The following is an 18,477-nucleotide window of genomic DNA, read 5'->3' as shown; positions in this document are numbered from 1 at the left end:
GCAAGCAGCAAGCTAGCAAACATACCTATGCCCGAAATATCAAAATAATCCCTGCCCCAAAGACAAAGAACTATGATCCCAACTGTCAGGAGATTCCTAGATCATTTACACTCTCTGAGTTTAATTTGGAGGATGAAAATTGCCTACTCAGACAAACTCATTTTAATACTTACTCTCCCTAGTCTGCAGAGGCAGTTTTAATTGAGAGGCCTTCAACTGTTTCCACGGAAACAACAATCATTTGGGGACTGAGCTGGACTGCAGGTTCGACTTATTTAATCCTAAATTCTGGCAAACATAGAGCTGCAAACAGAAACTACAGAGTGGGAAGGGGAACTAATCTCCCACAAAGCATAGGAAAGACTACCAAGAACTGTATTTTTAATGAATCCAGAATAGACCCATGTAGTTATCAGTTGAAAACTAACTCAAATCTTTTTTTTCCTGGGTGGAAAGAATATATCCTTTATCTATCTAATTTAAATTATTTTAAATTTTTAAAAAACTGAAATGGACATAAAATTATGTATTGGCCGGGCGCCGTGGCTCACGCCTGTAATCCCAGCACTTTGGGAGGCCAAGGTGGGCGGATCACGAGGTCAGGAGATCGAGACCATCCTGGCTAACATGGTGAAACCCGGTCTCTGTTGACAATGCAAAAAATTAGCGGGGCGTGGTGGCATGTGCCTGCAGTCCCAGCTACTCGGGAGGCTGAGGCAGGAGAATGGCGTGAACCCGGAGGCGGAGCTTGCAGTGAGCCGAGATCCTACCACTGCTCTCCAGCCCGGTTGACAGAGGGAGACTCCATCTCAGAAGAAAAAAAAGAAAATTGTGTGTATTGTACATGTCCATGTTTTGAGGTGCGTGTATATATAAATAGTGGAATGACTAATTCTGGCTAGTTAGCACATGCATTACCTCACATAGTTACCATTTTTGTGGTGAGAACACTTTACATCCACTCAGCATTTTTCAGGAATATATTATTAACCATCATCACTACCTCAAATCTTGAAACACAAGAAGTGAATGTGGAAGTCAATGCCCAACAGCCAGTATTTTTTCCCCTTGGGATTAGGCTTACTTACCTAGCAGGAGAGAAAAAACAGACTTATTCTTTCATCTGTGCACAATTTCCCAACATTCCCTGAAGAGCAGCAGTTTTATTGCTTCTGACTACATGGAGGGATTGGGAGGCCAAGGTGGGCGGATCATCAGGTCAAGAGATGGAGACCATCCTGGCCAACACAGTGAAACCCCGTCTCAACTAAAAATACAAAAATGATCTAGGCATGGTGGTGCGCGCCTGTAATCCCAGCTACTCGGGAGGCTGAGGCAGGAGAATCGCTTGAACCCAGGAGGCAGAGGTCGCAGTGAGCTGAGACTGAGCCACTGCACTCCAGCCTAGCGACAGAGCAAGACTCTGTCAAAACAAAACAAAACAAAACAAAACAAAAAACAAAAAAGCTGAACATAATCCTGACAACAGTGATTCAGATTACAAAAATGATGGGGAGTTGACTGTTCAGTCTTCTGTTGTCCTAAAGATGGGGTCTCTCTCTGGACTTTTTCATTTCATTAAGCTCAATTTGACAGATGAGTAAGAAGTGCTAGTATACGCCTGCTGAAGAGTAATTATAATTAAACCTTGTTGTTGACAAGAAGCTGTAAGAAAAAAAAATCTAAGATTACAATTAAGTCTGCCAAGTAATTTAAAACAGGCACTCAGATTCATGGTAAATCCTTAGGAATGTGCAAGAACACCACCAGCAGACACCTAGTCTTCTGGGAACCTGAGGCCCCCTGCTTCTTCGTCTGGGAACAGCACCACCTCCTCCTTGTAAGGATGCCTTTGCCCCTCCTTTCACTCCATGGCCCCTCAGAGCTGCCAGGATCTCATACGATCCTACTGGCCTGGTGAGGCCTGAGAAGCCTGGATTCCCTTCCTGAAGTGCCAGGATTTAGAACAGGCACCTTTCTCTAGTGGTTGAGACTCTAAAATGCCAAACTCCAGAGCCTTGTGAAGCATGTCATATTTCTTACCACGTGAAGACAGTCAGATTGCAATGAGAAGCAGAAAACCAGTGCTCAGGAAGAAACAAAGAACAAGAGTAGGGAGGGAAAATCCAGATAGCATTATAAATTCCCAGACCAGTGGTTCCTGAGGCCTGCCCTAGAGCTCTGTGTGTCACTCCAGGAGCCTTAGATACACTCCCTTGATGGCTTACACTCCTTCTCTTTGGGTCTTCATTTGCATCTGAGAAGTCCTGCACAACACAAAAGCTTTGAATAAACTATGCTTCAGTCCTCCATGCATGTAAACACACACACACAGGCATGTAAACATGTACACACAGACATGCACATAGACACACAGAAACACACACACGTGGCCAAAGCTGGGAAAAAATGTGGGTATAGGGAGCAAAGGGATACACCGGGTTTTAAACGGTCATTTTCCCCAGCTGGCTGATATTTCAAGTCAACGTAGTAATTAAGCCAGTGTAAACAGTCTTCATTCATGTTAACTCACTATGAATTCAGCGTCATCAATGAAATGAGCAGTTCTGGGGAACCTGTGTGGAACTTTTAGGTGCTTTGTCTATGTTACTGACAAATAATGCATAACATGGTTTAACCTCCAATTCTGCATGTAAACTTGAATGTTCAGCCCTTGAGTTTAAATACCAACTTTTAAAATCTCAAACACGGAAAAAAATCAATACATTGGGAGGCTGAGGTAGGGGGATTGCCTGAAGCCAGAAGTTCGAGACCAGCGTGGGCAATAAAATAAGACCCCATCTCTAGAAAAAATTTAAAAATAAGTCAGGTGCACTGGTGTGTGCCTGTAGTCCTAACTACTCGGGAGGCTGAGGCAGAAAGATCACTTAGGCCCAGGAGTTGGAGGCTGCAGTGAGCTATGATCACGTCACTGTACTCCAGCCTGGGCAACAGAGTGAAATCGCATCTCAAAAAGTAATAAAACATAAATAAGCAAATAAATACAAAATGTTATCCGACTACTCTCTTCTGGACCTGTTTATGCCACAAGGGCACACACAGAGCTTGGCATCTATATTCCATAGGAAGTTCTCATCCTTCTCCTACCTGAATCCTAAAAGCAGAGCAAGCCCTAGGGGCTAAAGATGTCAAGGGTACTAGACTTTGCACATAACGTCAGAAAATAGCCCATGAAGCTGAATCTAACTGGAACAAGGATAAATGAGCAAGAAGCAGAGTAATGGGCCACACAGTTATTTCCATCTGTTTTATCTGACATACGAAAGTGAGATTCTGAACAGTAGTAGCAGAAAGAGAAAGATTCAGAAAGAGAGAGAGAGAGCCAGAGACCAAGACTGCAGGTGATGAGAAAAATATATTCAAGATGATCGATTCAGAATGCTGTGTGGGAAGAATTCCTATACATATATCTTATTAATACATTAAGATTTTGTTAGTAAGAACTGATATAAATGAATGTATTCATAAGAATTCTTCATATGCAGACTATATGCTATGTCAATATTCTTCTTAGGATCCTTAATCTTCTCTTCTCCTGCCTCTAAAGTCTACAGCTGTTGTTGCAGCAGGCAGCAGAGGCAAAAAACAAATTGACCATAACATAAAATGCTGCTATAAAGACAAAATGAATAGCAGTCAATTTAAAAAGTTGAAAGAAAAAATATATTCAACAAATTGTCCATTCTGCAAATTAGCTTTTGGACAACTAGCTCTGGCTTATCCATTTGAAGCCTTTAAGAGATGATTCTGCAGTAGGAGATTTCCATTATCCACTAGGAACCAGACAGCATCTCTCCTAACTTAGCAAAAAGACCAGTATATGTCTAAGAAGAAATAAGACACATTAGTGGTCCATGTCTGAGGCAATAGCACTATAACAGAAGTTTAGAGAGCCAACAAGCAACAGTGTATCCATTTGCACCCATCATGGTACAAGGGAGACTGTGATATTCCAGCCACTTAAGACTAGCCTGCTCTAGAGTGGCGCAGAGAGAGCATTCCAGAGTCAACCTCCTACTGAACTGTACTTAAGCCAGTGTGGCTCACCTCCAGTATCCCCTGGGATCCAAGTAAATCCAAAACTCAGTGGGGTAGCCTGGACGATGAGGGAGACAGACAAACAGACAGACACTATAATACAGACTAGCTTGTCTTGAAACCCAATCCTAAGCCCAATTGAGGCTTAGGCAGATGAGGTAACCTGCCTAAGATCACACTTACTACCTGTGTCATCTTAGGCAGATTACCTCATCTGCCTAAGCCTCAATTTCTATATCTGTGAAAATGGTACTCTACATTCTAAGGTTATAATGAAGATGATAGAGACAATCCAAGTAAACCCAAACACGATGTGAAGTGCTTCGAACATAGTAAGAATTCAATAAAAGTGTATTGCCATCATCAGTTATCACTATTATATTAATAATATAATTCTTAGAACAAGAGGAAGACACCAGACACTGGAGAAGCACCCAGGAGGAGTGTCTAACCCAACTGCTCTGGAGAAGAAACTGTTTTGCTCTGGGTCCTTGCCCTGCCTGACCCCCTCTAAGGAAAGCCATGGCCACACCTGATGATCATGCCTAACAGAGGTGACCATCACTGACTTGTTAATAAGATCTTTTTGGGGGGAGAATTGGAAATAATCTAAGACATGGAGAGAAAAGGCAGAAGGGGGAGGCCATGAAGAAGCTGAAGCCAGGAGTAGGCAGAAGTCATGAGTGGTGGAAGCTTAGGGTACTGAGAAGTGGTGCAGCAGAGAAGAGAGTAGGGAGGAGTCAGTGACTGCGGTAAGACAGCAGTGGTGTTGCCAATTAGCAGTTGTGTTGCCCCGATGGTGGCACATGGAACCAGGAGAAAGGACACCTCTGTTGCTGAGGTGCTGACTGGCACACTGGTTGTCAGTCACCACTCCGGAGTGACCTTCCAGTGGCTAAACTACGTTCTATCCCCTTTAGATCTGGCTGTTCAGTGGTTTGATGAACATAGTATGTCTCAGTAAGAATGTGAAAAACCAGACAACTGGCCAGGCGCAGTGGCTCATGCCTGTAATCCCAGCACTTTGGGAGGCCGAGGCAGGCGGATCACGAGGTCAGGAGATCGAGACCATCCTGGCTAACATGGTTAAACCCCGTCTCTACTAAAAATACAAAAAATTAGCCAGGCGTGGTGGCGGGTGCCTGTAGTCCCAGCTACTCGGGAAGCTGAGGCAGGAGAATGGCGTGAACCCAGGAGGCAGGGCTTGCAGTGAGCCAAGACCATGCCGCTGTACTCCAGTCTGGGCGACAGAGATAGACTGTCTCAAAAAAAAAAAAAAAAAAGACAAACCAGCCAAGCTTCCCTCTCCTCATTACTGCCTTATTCATTCAGCTGTCTCTGGAATTTAAGCAGCTTCTTCCCCATGCTTCTGCAATTAAAGGAATATGTTATGAGCAACTATTTCTTCTTGAAAGAGGTTTCTATGCACATGCAGAAATGAAAAGGCAAACAAAACTCCAGAAGGGTTCCACACCAATAAACTTCAGGAGTGTCTGTGGTTTTTTTTCATCACCAGCACAGAGGAGCCTCTGTGTGCCACCTGGCAAGCTTCTTCTCTCAACCCACACAGAAAAGAAATACAAAAATAGCATTAATAAACCCCAAGGTCTGGGACTCTTCTGCTTTTGCATATACAAGCACATTCCTTCCAACTGCTGGATAAGAAAGAGAGAGAGACAGGCCTATGAAATGTGCACCCAAAGCTAGGCCAGATGGACCCCTCTGACATTTATGAGACTGGCTCTTGATTCACCCATCCCTCCATAAACCAGATCCTCCTGACAACAGCTTTCCTAGAGTAAGAGATAGAGAAGCATTTCCCTAGCGAGAAAGGGTAACAAGGAATGACATTTCAAAGGAAATACAGCTACTCAGAGAGGGGTGGTCCTGGAGAGTTGGAAATGTGGTTCTGAACAGTATACACAGGAGGACCAAATAGAGACCACAGGGCCACAGAGGAACCTGTCCCTATAAAAACTTGTCAAAGATGCTCCGCCGCTCTGTAAAACTCCAAACATCCGTCTATCTAAGGAACTGCTGCAGAGGCCAGAGCGACGACTAGGAATGAGAAGAAAGCTTGTCAGGCCCTGAACAGTCCAGGGAGATGTAAGGGAGCAAGAGCAGCTTAGTTCATGCCTGACAAAGAGATACAAGGATAAAAGACGACTAGCAGTTTCAAAGATGCATGGCTCCTTCCCATTTTTTCTTGTCAAGAAAGGTCATCAGTGAAACTCAAGTAATGCTTTTTTTGCAGATTAAAAAGTGGCCATGACCTGCCTTTGAGGAGAGGAGGAGGAGGAGGAGGGGCGGTCATCTTTCAGGTCTCCATAAAATCCTGCAATCAAGTAGCTGTTGGGGAGGCCAGCGGTACCAAGTTCCATCAGCTGGCACTGCTCACAGGCAGGGAAACCACCATCCCTACCCACTCTGGTGGGAGCGACTGCCCCATCAACACGGAAACAGCCACATGCAAAAGGGCAGCCTTTCAGAAATCACCCCTGCTCTCAGCCATTCCAGATAGTTTCATTTACATTCAGAAGACGGGAGACATACCTAGAAACATTCCTGCCTAGGTGTAAAGTTTAAGCTGAAAGATTTAATAGAGGCTCTGGTATGGACTGAATGTTCATGTCTCCCCCAAATTCACATTTTGATACCCTAAGCCCCAGTATGGTAGTATTTTGAGGTGGGGCCTTTGGGAGGTAATTAGGTTTGGAAGATGTCATGAGGGTGGGACCCCCATGATGGGATTCATGTCTTTATAAGAAAAGGAAGAGGCTGGGCGCAGTGGCTCACGCCTGTAATCTCAGCACTTTGGGAGGCCGAGGCGGGCAGATTATGAGGTCAGGGGTTTGAGACCGGCCTGGACAATACAGTGAAACCCCGTCTCTATTAAAAATACCAAAATTAGCCAGGCATGTGCCTTGTAGTCCCAGCTACTCGGAAGGCTGAGCAGGATAACTGCTCGAACTCAGGAGGCGGAGGTTGCAGTGAGCCAAGATCACGCTACTGCACTCCAGCTTGGGCGACAGAGACAGACTCCATCTCAAAAAAAAAAAAGAAAAGAAAAGAAAGAGGCCAGGGCCCTCCCTCTCTCACTCTACCATGCCAGTACACAGCAAAAAGGTGGCTGCAAACCGAGGGCCCTCGCTAGGAACTGAATCTGTCACCACCTTGATCTTGGACGTCCCAGCCTGGCGAACTGTGAGGAAGAAATATTTGTGATTTAGGCCACCCAGTCTATAGTATTTTGTTACAGCAGCCTGAGCTAAAACAGCATCTGATCATGGTGCCTCAAAACTCAAGTGAAGAAAGGTGAAGTCTGGACTAGCCGCAGGTGATCCTCTATTCTAGGACCTCAAAGATACGCGACTCGTTCATTTATTGAGCAAATACTTTCATGAGGATCACCTGTGAGTAGCCAGGTATTATGTTAGTCAAGGGTATTTCTAGCAAAACATACAGCGGCACCCTCAGGAGCTGAGTCTAGAGGGGAGACGGTTAAGAACAGAGTGCACAGAGCAGAGGCACAAGCAGTGGGTGTTATGGGGGTGCATGGGGAGGGACAGAAGGTCCTACCAGCAAGACTGGAGACAAAGTGACAGGATCTGGCCCAGTGGGGCCTCTACATGACAAGCGGTGAGAGGAGATGAAGAGGCTGATTGGGCGAGGCTGGGTTTGCATCTGAAGGCGTTTGGAGCAGAGGAAGCTCCAGGCCATTCTCAACTTAGAAGCCCGCTCAGGTGACAGGTGCTGTGGAAGCAGCTGTCAGGCTCTGGGGTGATCCAGGTGAGATCTGCTGAAGGCCCGAACAAAAGCGGCACCAAAAGAGCTATACTGCTTAGCAGTGACTCCAGCCAGGCACTGGGCTACCTGGACTATTTCACCCTCACCAGAAACCAGCCAGGCAGGCACTCTTACCCATGTTAGGAGACAGACACGGAGAGGAACTAACACGCCCAGGTAGCCCAGGTCAGCCCAGTGACAGAGCAGGGATCTGAGCCTGGGCCACCTGACCCCAGAGCAGGGTTCACACCACTCCCTGTGATCTACTGCAGGAAGATGGGGTAGCAGCGGGCAGGAGGATTCTTATTTCCAACGTAACATCATACATGTGTTTCCAAAATTTTAAGAAAAATACACAATATGATGTTATAACATTCTTGCCTCCAATTTCACTGATCACTATCTGAAAACCAAAGTGAGTAGGAGACAAGACCTCCCCTCCACACCCCACCTCCACCACCACCGGCAAAGGACATCTTTCTTTTGTGTGCCTCGGTGAAATATGGCAGGGACACAGGGGTCAGAGGAGGACTGAGAGGGGAGGCAAGGTTTCTCTGGAGAAGTAGTTGCTGTGCTGTGACAGCACTGCCGGGGGCCTCGGGGTGGGGTGTGGACAGCCTCTTTCTCACCCTAAACCTCAGGAGGAGTTCCAAGGGCACCTCCCGGGAGCTCTGAAGTAGTTCTCTGCACTTTACCCACACAGCCATTAGGGCCCGACTCTGCCTAGGAAGGGCCTGTGGGCTGCTGCCTCCTGCCCTGGCAGAGAGAAGGGCCGGCCGGCTGCTCTGGTATCAGAGGCAGGCGAGGACAGGCACGGGCTGTTCTGGGGGGACTGACCTCGCTCCCAGATGAGTATGTCCCAGAGAGAACACGGGGGCAGCATGGAAGAGGTGGCCTGAGGTCATCCTGGACGCTGTCACATAGGACTGCCCGCAGGTATGTGAAGAAGTGACCTCAGAGGGCAGAGCTCAGAGGTGCACTGGCTGAGAAAGGTGGCCAGGTACGAGCAGGGCTGCCAGGCGGTCACCTAGAATTGAGACAGCCACCAAGCTCAAGGAAACCACTAGGCACAGGGACTCAGCAGGGGAGCTTCACAAAGACCAGAACATCCTCCTCTTTAACTTCCACCAGGCCCAGAGAGCACAGCCCACCCCAGCTTCTGCCCGGGCAGGCGGTGGGCAGAGGCATCTGGGGAGGGCCAGGGACCAGTAGGAGGATACAGAGGGCAAGGGCCCATGTTCCCTCCCCTCCTCAGGGGCCAAGGCACATGGGTTCGGCAGGGAGCACATTTTAATGCAAAGTTAGGTTTGGAGTTTTATTATCCAGCCTGTCTAATCACTGGGCCTGGATCTGTGCCTCACAGTGAGAGGAGGACTGTGATATCTGAGAGTGAACAACAAAGTCATTGAAATTTTGACCCAACTAAATTGGCATCCCTGAGAAATACCACTGAATACAGTTTAAAGGGGAATACACAGAGAAACATTAAATTTTCTTCCCATATACTTCATGTGTGTGTGAAACATTACTGATTAGAACACATCAGATCACATAGCTTCCAGGTACTGACCATAAGCTGTTTGGTTTCCAGCTCTTTTTTGTTTTTTTTTTTTTGAGACGGAGTCTCGCTCTGTCGCCAAGGCTGGAGTGCAGTGGTGCGATCTCGGCTCATTGCAAGCTCCGCCTCCTGGGTTCACACCCTGCCTCAGCCTCCCCAGCAGCTGGGACTACAGGCGTCTGCCACCACACTCGGCTGATTTTTTTGTATTTTTAGTAGAGACGGGGTTTCGCCGTGTTAGCCAGGATGGTCTCGATCTCCTGACCTTATGATCCGCCTGCCTCAGTCTCCCAAAGTACTGGGATTCCAGGCGTGAGCCACCGTGCCTGGCCGGTTTCCAGCTCTTTAGATACAGCAGAGAACTTGAGGGAATCACTGGGATAATTGAGGAAGACAATTGCAATCTACTTTCAGTCGATAAAACCAAGTCTTCTAGAAGTATTTTCAGCATCTCAGAAATGTCTCCTTAAATAAGTTTCAATGCTAAGAAATCCATTTTTTTTTCTGCTCAAGTCATTGGAGTAACCATTTTCCCCTATTGCCTCCCTCCGGCTATAGAAACTGGCCTGTACTGCTCTGACATTCCTGAATCAATGAATTTCACTGAGTTTTCCTTTCTGGGCAAATAAGCAAAGGCTTTCCAAGATGAGTCTCCTGTATAATTGTGACAGGAAGAACTGGAGGGTTCTGCATTGAGACCTAAAATCAGACTGTGGGCTGGGAAAAACCCTCCAGGAAGAAGAATCATTATCTACAGCAAAGCAAAGCCAAGGAGAAAAGCAATATGGCGGCTACAGCTCCTCTAATTTCCCATTCTCCCTACTGGGATCAGCAATGGGCACCAGCTCTTTCCTTTCACCCAATCCTAGAGAACCCAGCCTAGTGAGTGCAGTGGAGGATGATGGCGGACCGGCCAGAGGACTGGGAGGGAGAGGGCCAGAATTCCAGTTTAACATCTCTGCGCTTTGGTTTCCTGCCTATGAAACAGAATGTCATTCTCTTAAACTTAACTCAAGGGGATCCAGAAGTCAGGGAAGTGCAAATGCAACTCCTTTATAAAAAGCAGTATTTTTTTCCAGTGTAGCATTTTACAATGTATAAAGCTCTTTTTGCATATTCTCATTGGCTTAGTCACAAACAGTTTCTGGGCATCCATTGTGTAGGAGGCACTGTGCTAGGAACTGAGAATAAAGGGCAAAGACAGGCTCCTGTCCTCAAGGAGTTTCCAGGCCAGATAAGCCAGGAGTAGGTATCTGCTCTGCCTAGTGGGCTAGGTGCTGTATTAGGGAGGCAGGGGCAGAATGGGAACATTCAATTCACACTAAGGATCAGGGAAAGGCGTTTTCCCTCCTCTGAAAAGCTGAGTTCTCCCTTGCCCCAATACCTTTACTTCTAATTGTGAGTGATCACTCTCCCTCTTGCTCCCACTTGAGAACTAAGTAATAAGCATAAGAGTTGGGCAAAATGGAAAAGGAAGGCATCCCTAATTTTTCCATGAAATGAGATAATCGTATATAGATTTCCACTTTTGCAACGGAAGTAATTTTTTTCTTTTCTGATATAGACAATATATGTATTTTGTTTCTAACCCCGTATTATTCTCAAGTCAGACTCTGGAAACCACACGTATTTACCTCCTTTTATTCTGTAAGTATCGCTAATATAGTATGCTTACTGGAGATGTGAGGCAAGTACTGACTTCTATAACTCCATGATAGAGCCAGTGTTTTAAAGAATGCTGTCATTGCTCACTTGCTCATTCATTCTTTCATAAGTAATACCTCTTGAATACTTGCTACGTGCCATCTAACATTCTAGATACTAGAGTGTAGGGGTAAACAAAAGTCCAGGCAGTAAACTTGTTAGCATCTAAGTGATGAGTCCCATGAGATGGAAAAACACAAGGAAGGGGAAGAAAGGGTTGGGTCAAAGGTGACATTTGAGAAGAAACCAGGAAGTAAAAGACAGCACTGATGTGGTTTTCTGGGGAACAGCATGCCCAGCAGGGGCAAGTGTAAAGGCCCTGGGGTGGTGGGGTATTTTTAGGATGCGGGAGGAATAGTAAGTTGATAAGTAGGATCAGAGGACACAGTGAGGAAGGACACAGTATGAAAGCAAATGTCACACAGGCCATGGGCACCATATATGGCTTTGAATGAGAAGATAAGCTCACTGGAGGGCTAGAAGCAGAGAAGTAACAGGATCTGTCTTACATTTCCAAAGGATCGCTCCAGCTGCTTCATGGAAACAGCCCTAGGGTGAGGATTGGGGTGCAAGAGCAGAGGCAGGGAGATAATTGGAAGGCTTCTGCACAAATGCAGGCAAGATGTGGTGGCCACTTAGACCAGGGTATAACAGCGGAGGTGGTAGAAGAAATCAGATTTTCAATATAGTTTCAAAGACAGTATTTGCTGATGGGCTGAATGTGGTATGAGGAGAAAAGAAAGCAGCGTGTCGGGAATGAGCAAGTAGAAGACTGGAGTTGTTTCTTTACTGCAATTGGGAAGAGCAGGTTGGGAGGGCACGACAATCAGGTGTGTTGTTTTGAATGTGTTAAGTTTCAGAAGCCCACTAGACATTTAAGTGTGGATGCTGGGTAGGCTACTGGCTATGCGAGTCTAGAATTCAGATGAGGTTGGAAGCACAAATATTAATTTGGACGTCATCAGTGACAGATGGCATGTAAAGCTCCAAGTCTAGATGAGATTTCTTAAGATGAGTGAAGGCTCAGACTGAGCCTTGGGCACTCCAAAATTTAGAGGTCAGGGAAATGAGGTGGAACTAGCAAACCCATGTGAGAAGGCACCACCTGCGAGGTATGGAAACCAGGAGAGTGTGATATCCTGGAAGCCAAGTGAGGAAAATGCTTCTAGAATTGAGGAGTGATGCATTATGCCTTAGTCCTTGCTTTGCTGATAAAGGTTCCCAAGTACCTGGATGAGAAAATGATGTGCTTCAGGACCCAGCATGGGTTCGATAAGAAAGTGTTAGGTTCAGTTAAGTGCCTAGGCCAGTTAATCAGTGAAAAAGTGAAAGATACCATCTATCTACAAAGACAAGACACAGAAATATAGTCTGATGTAATGACAAGTAGATGGATTAGAAACTGCTTGACTGATGACACCCAAGGGCACACATAAGTGAATAAGTGTCAACCCCAAAGGAAATTTCTAGTGACATGTCACTGGGCTCTGTCCTTGGCCTGCTCAACGACATATCACTGGCGTTTATCAATGATAACTAAACTTGACTGCAGTCACAACAATCTAGGAGGTTTGTTAAAATAGAGCATCCCAGTGTCTATCCTGGACCTACTGAATCAGAATCTTCCCAGGTGGCATGGTGGGGCAAATGGACAGTCTGCCTTAGCAGAAGGAATAGAGAGAGGAGGTTGATCAAAATGTACAGCTGAAACCAAGCTGGGCGGAATGGGGAAGATGCTAGATGGAGGCTCTGGAGTGATCTCAGCAGGTGGACAGGGGGGCTGAAATATCACTGTGTCATCGTGGAATCCTGCGACTGCCTCTGAAAATCAGCCATAGGTGGGGTGGATGGGGTAACCAGTTGGGTCTGCAACCAACTTGGGATTCTCAGTGAGCTGCAGACACTGTAATCTACAGTGGATCCCAAGCTAGATTGATCAGGGGAGAAAGGACGCAATCCAGCCACACACTCTACAGCCCCTAAAGCTTCCTCTCCGTGGTGCAGAAAACACACCAGAGGGGGGCCAGATGAGCACCAACAAAATGGACAAGGGTTCCAGCCCACATCCTGCAAGGACCACCTAAAGAGAAGCAGATGTTTAGCCTGGAAACTCAGAAGGAACCAGGACCTCACCCTGACATACTTCCCAGGTTAACATGTGGAAAGACTTATTCTGTGGGATCCAACAGGGTAGATCCAGAATCAGTGAGTGAAAACTAGTGGGACATGATTCTAATTTGGTGGAACGAAGGTCTTTCCAACAGGAAGGGCAACCTAAAGAGATGGAAATGGTAAGCACTTTGCTGTGGGAACCATTAAACATATATATACCCCTAAGTAGCATTTATTGCAATGTATTATTTTATGTATATGCACATACCCTTCCTACAACTGGATAAACTCCATGAGGACTGAAACTATGACACTTCATCCACATTTCCCTAGAATTCAGCACAAGCCCTGCCCATGCTATGTGCTCAATAAATGTTATTTGAATGAATGAGCTGACTATCACTGGATGTTGTCAAGGATGTTGTGGAGGTGATTCGTGTCACATAATTATTAATGTTCCTTCCAAACAGCAGATCCTATGATCACTGAACAATTGCACATAAATCGGCTTCCCCGGAGACAGTCATCCTTTGCATCTTTACAGTTGATTTAAAACTCAGACAAAATGAATTCTTTAAATTATTATGTTTAATGTTGAACTGCACTATTAGCCCTAGGTTTAAAACTCAGACTGATATTAAGTGTGGGGTAATCATTTTTGCTTTCAATGCTTCTGTACTTCACATGAATATGTTGAAAGTCCTATCTGTTAAGAAAATGTGTTTCTTCTAGTGGAAATCTCATCCTTCCAGCTATGATCTGGTTTGGGGATTTACCCTCCAGGCCTCTTATAAGTAAATGTCGCCACATCTGGGTCTGGGGGATGTACTGATTCATGGGCTGGTGGTGTCAGCTCAGCAGGTGCACAGTGTCCACCACACTGTCTACCAGGCTGGGGTACACCTTGAAAACTCACTCCAGCAGAGGCCTGGCCCAACTCAGAAATTAACCCAAAGGGCTTTGAGAGAGCAGTCACTGCAGTTACCAAGGAGATCAATACACTTTACATCCTCCTCAAGAGACCACAAAACAAAACCAATTCTCTGGTCCATAGATTGGAGTCTGAAACTCTCCCAAAATTTGAGGCCGCTTTCAAAACTACCTTTGTGTTCTTGCCCCATATTAAGAGTGGACAGCCTATGGTCATGTGTCCAGGGGAGGAAGCCATGTCTCCAGTGGGCATCTGCCTCACAGCAGACACTGTGTTGAGGGAGGTCTCATTTAATCTTCACAACAATCCTATAAGGTGAGAATAGTATACCTATTGCCAAACAAGGAAAGGGCATCTCAGAGAAGTTAACTCAGTTGGCCAACATCACACAGATGAGATGTGTGGGTTCCACACATCTCAAATAGTGGAGGAGCCAGTATTTGAACTCAGGTCTGTTTACCCCTGTCTTAGTCGGCTGTATAACACGGATCACACACTGGGTGACTTAAACAACAAACATCTGCTTCTCATAGTTCTGGATGCTGGGAAGTCCATGATCAAGGTGCTAGCAGATTCGGTGTCTAGTGAGGGCTTTCTTCCTGGTTATGTCCTTGCCTGGCAGACAGAGAAATAATCTCTCTTGTCTCTTCTGTTATCAGAAGGGCATTAATAATCCTATTCATGATGATTCCGCCCTCATGACCTAATTACCTCCCCGCTAAAGCTTCACCTCCAAATATCATCACATTGGGGATGAGGGCCTCAGCAAATTAATTTGGCAGGGTGGGGAGACACAAACATTCAGTCCATAGCAAAGCCGCAAAGCTGTGCTCTTTTCCCACCTAGCAACCAGAGTGGTCTTAAAACAAAAGTTTTATTAGACTTTTCAGAATGCTCCAGTGGCTTCCTCTTGTACCTAGAATACATCCAAACTTCTTGTAGGGCTCTGCCCAGTCCAGCCTCTGTCTGGCAACACACCCCACCTCTTCTTGTCCTTGCTCTCTCCCTTCCAGGCCTACTGGCCTTCCTGCTGTTCCCTGGAGTCACCAAAGTCCCTGCCTCAGGGCCACAGCACTTGCTATTCCCTCTTCCTAGAATGTTCTTCCCCCGGTACCCTGCAGATCCTTCTTCCTTCATCCAGGTCTCTGCTCCAATGCCACCTCCTCAGACAGGCTGTTAGCAACTACTTCATCTAAAAGACTCCTTTTCCCACCACTCTCTAACCTGATGTTTCCTGCCAGCACTCACCAGTACCTGAACAAACATACTTGGGCAGTGACTGCTTTTCGTTAGTGACCCAATAGAATGCAAGCTCCATGAGACAGGGACTCTGCAACCCTCATTGTATTCCCCACACTCAGGCCCCACATGGCCAGCACTCACCAAACTGGGCTAGTCCATGGCTAACACCGGCTTCACCCTCTGCTGCCTCTATTTGCTCCCTGCTTATGGAGTTCTGCTACACAGAGGTGGGTAACCTTGGCCAGATTAACTTCGGATCTCAAGAGAAATCTTCTATTGGCTGATGGTGGCCCTTACAAAAAAGGAACTGCTATTTCATCCTCCCTAAAGACCACAACATCCCCTTGCTCTGATATTTGTATGACACTGCCAGTTTTAGAAGTTTGTGATTTTATCAGAGAAGAGGCATTTGAGGCAACTGATGAAACAAAAAGATAATTATATTTCATAAAGAGAAAATTAAAAAAACTTCAAAATTACCAACTGCTGTTTATTGCTAGAACAGACAATTAGTTCATTTAATGCCTTCCAGCATTTTTTCAAAGCAGATAGAAATGGACTCTTATTGAAGGAGTTATAAAAAGCTATGTTATCTGGCATCTAACCAACTTCCCAGATTCCACAAATTTCCAAGCTCACAATAGGCTTGAGGCAAAAGGTAACCATAATCCAAGACAAGACCAACCGTTATTCAATGTAAAAGTTTCTAGAGATGAAATTATCTCGGTTTTGGGAGCTTAATTTGTCTCATCTCATACGTAATTACTGCCCTGCCTCAAAAGTCCAGGTAGCCCCAGTTACTCTTGTTGCTAAGAAGTGGTTCATTTTCCATAAAACATTTTACATTCTGTAGAAGAATTCTGTAAATAAATACAGGATGGTTCATTTGCAAAACTCAGGATTTGCTTTGAGTTTTGTTTTATGTGGTCTGTCCGAACATTATTTCAGTTGTGGAAATGCCTACTGGCCTCTGAGGGGCTTTTGTTCACTGGACCTTCCCAGTTTTTCTCTCCTTTCTTAATGCACTTACCACTTCAAAGGAACTCTCAGCTTCAGACCAGGGTCAGACTAGAGGGTGAAATACCTATGGGATCAAAGAATGGTCTTCTGGGAAAATTTAAGCTAAATTTTAGTTTATGGCAACTTTTAACCAGTCTATCCATCCCCTTGCCCTTAGGGTGGGAGATAATAAAGCTTTTGTGTATAGCCAGATACAAGGATAGATAAAATGCTGCAGGTGATTTCATTTGCAAAGAAGGAAGGAAAAAGGGGAGGGCGGTTTATATTCATTGCTGAATTCCAGTGGTGGCCTCAGTAGGGGAAGCTGTAGAGAAAAATCGGAAGGTGCGATGGGAAGAGAGGTATGGACACAGGCGATGTCTGCATGAGTGTATTTCTTAGAGCAGAAACTGCCCAGAACACTGTATCTTCACTGTCACGTAGATTACTCTGTATTTCCAGATTTCCCTTTTATTATACTGTATTTTATCATAAACTGTATATTTCTTAATACTTGCCACCAGCAGCCATTATTTACATTAGCGATGAGTGTATCTGATACTCAAACATGAAGTTATATCCCACTTCCTTCAATCCACATGCTAATAGTTTATCATGTAACATACTAAAAAAATCGTTTTCTATGGCTTGAGTTATATTCCAAAGGGTTAAAGAGAAAAAGCAGAAGAGAAAAAAAGGCTACAGGTGGTTTAGTGATATTTATAATCATTACTGGAATTCTTGTGCCTGAGTAAGAAAATATCCCATAGGAACATCGATCTTTGGCTAACTGATCAAATTCCAAGGTACATTCTCTGTTGAGCACTTGTATTGTTACTTCAGTAATTATTCTGATGCAGTCATCAATTTAGGCACAATTCCTAAAGTGTCTTTGAGAATATGACATTAATCTTCCACCAACACTTTTTCTTGTTAAAGAGCCATGTTTATACTCTGTGGCTGTCAAAGAGAAACGGGGATAATACATAATATGGTGTGCAGCCTCTAACAACCACAATGTGTGCATTTTCATATTCAACTTACTTTTTCATTCCATGCCCACAGTCCAATTCCAAGAAACGTTATTCCCAAAAACTGAAAAAGAAAGAAAGCAGTGTAAATATAAGGGAAAATGCCGCTAATATAAAGAAGAAATTTTTCAATCAATTCTTTTGTCGCTTTACCTGGCTGGGAAATAGCTTTTCCTAAAGTGTGGGCACTCATCTTTACCAGGAAAATAAATACCATAATCCCTCTGCTTAAAATTTTTACAGCACTAGGGCTGGAGACACACAGTTGGTTAGAAGTCATTCAGATTATGAAGAATAATAATTAGGTAGAATCCTGAATACAATGAAATTATCAATAACATTTAATATGCTGCCTTTTAGGGTAGGGGAGGAAACAGATTCCCCATGGATCTGAGGCCTGTGGTCACTGGAAAACGGATAAGCAGAGGCATGAACTTAGAAGAGGTGGCATGTTCTCTTCAGCACTGAGCCATTACAAACGGGTCAGGTCAGGGAGGAGCATGCAGAGCCTCAGATGTCCCTCTTTGATCATGCCTTCAAAAAGTAACAAGAATCTTATCAATGTAACGCAAAGAAAATTCCTAAGTTCTGTTTTCAGAAACTTCGATTGTGTAAATTTTAGTTCAGAGGACCTCCCACCACCCTTCTTGGTTTCAACTCAGTTCCACAACTTCATATATACACAGAGTATACAACACATGGGACTGAGCTACACATTCAGCCCCAAGGCAGAGGCACATCTCATACATATCCACACCTCTCACCATTCTGTCAATTAGCTGTGTTGAGGACTGGGGGGATGCCAGGAGAGGAACAGGTGATAACCAGGAGGACTTTCCATTTTACTGTTTTTCTTTTTCTTTTTCTTTTGAAATGGGGTTTTACTCTGTCACACAGGCTGGAGAGCAGTGGCTCGATCACAGTTCACTGCAGCCTCAACTACCCAGGCTTAAGCGATCCTCCTGCCTCAGCCTTCCGAGTAGCTGGGACCATAGGTGCAAGCCACCATGCCTGGCTAATTTTTTAATTATTTGTAGAGACAAGGTCTCACTATA

At 45.1% G+C, this 18,477-nt stretch overlaps 1 protein-coding gene across 3 annotated transcripts in view; it reads right to left on the bottom strand.

The window, feature by feature from the left end:
• The window catches only part of TSPAN5 (tetraspanin 5), a 181,165-nt gene that overhangs the window by 18,620 nt on the left and 144,068 nt on the right, over positions 1–18,477 (bottom strand). For all 3 annotated transcript variants that reach the window (XM_003898992.4, XM_009207222.4, XM_009207220.4), the window contains exon 2: positions 17,436–17,486. In XM_003898992.4, the coding sequence (XP_003899041.1) occupies positions 17,436–17,486 (51 nt within the window). The remainder of the gene's footprint in view (positions 1–17,435; positions 17,487–18,477) is intronic.

The sequence above is a fragment of the Papio anubis genome, chromosome 3, assembly GCF_008728515.1.
Source record: "Papio anubis isolate 15944 chromosome 3, Panubis1.0, whole genome shotgun sequence".
Lineage (NCBI taxonomy): Eukaryota > Metazoa > Chordata > Mammalia > Primates > Cercopithecidae > Papio > Papio anubis.
This window is presented reverse-complemented; position numbering and strand designations above follow the sequence as displayed.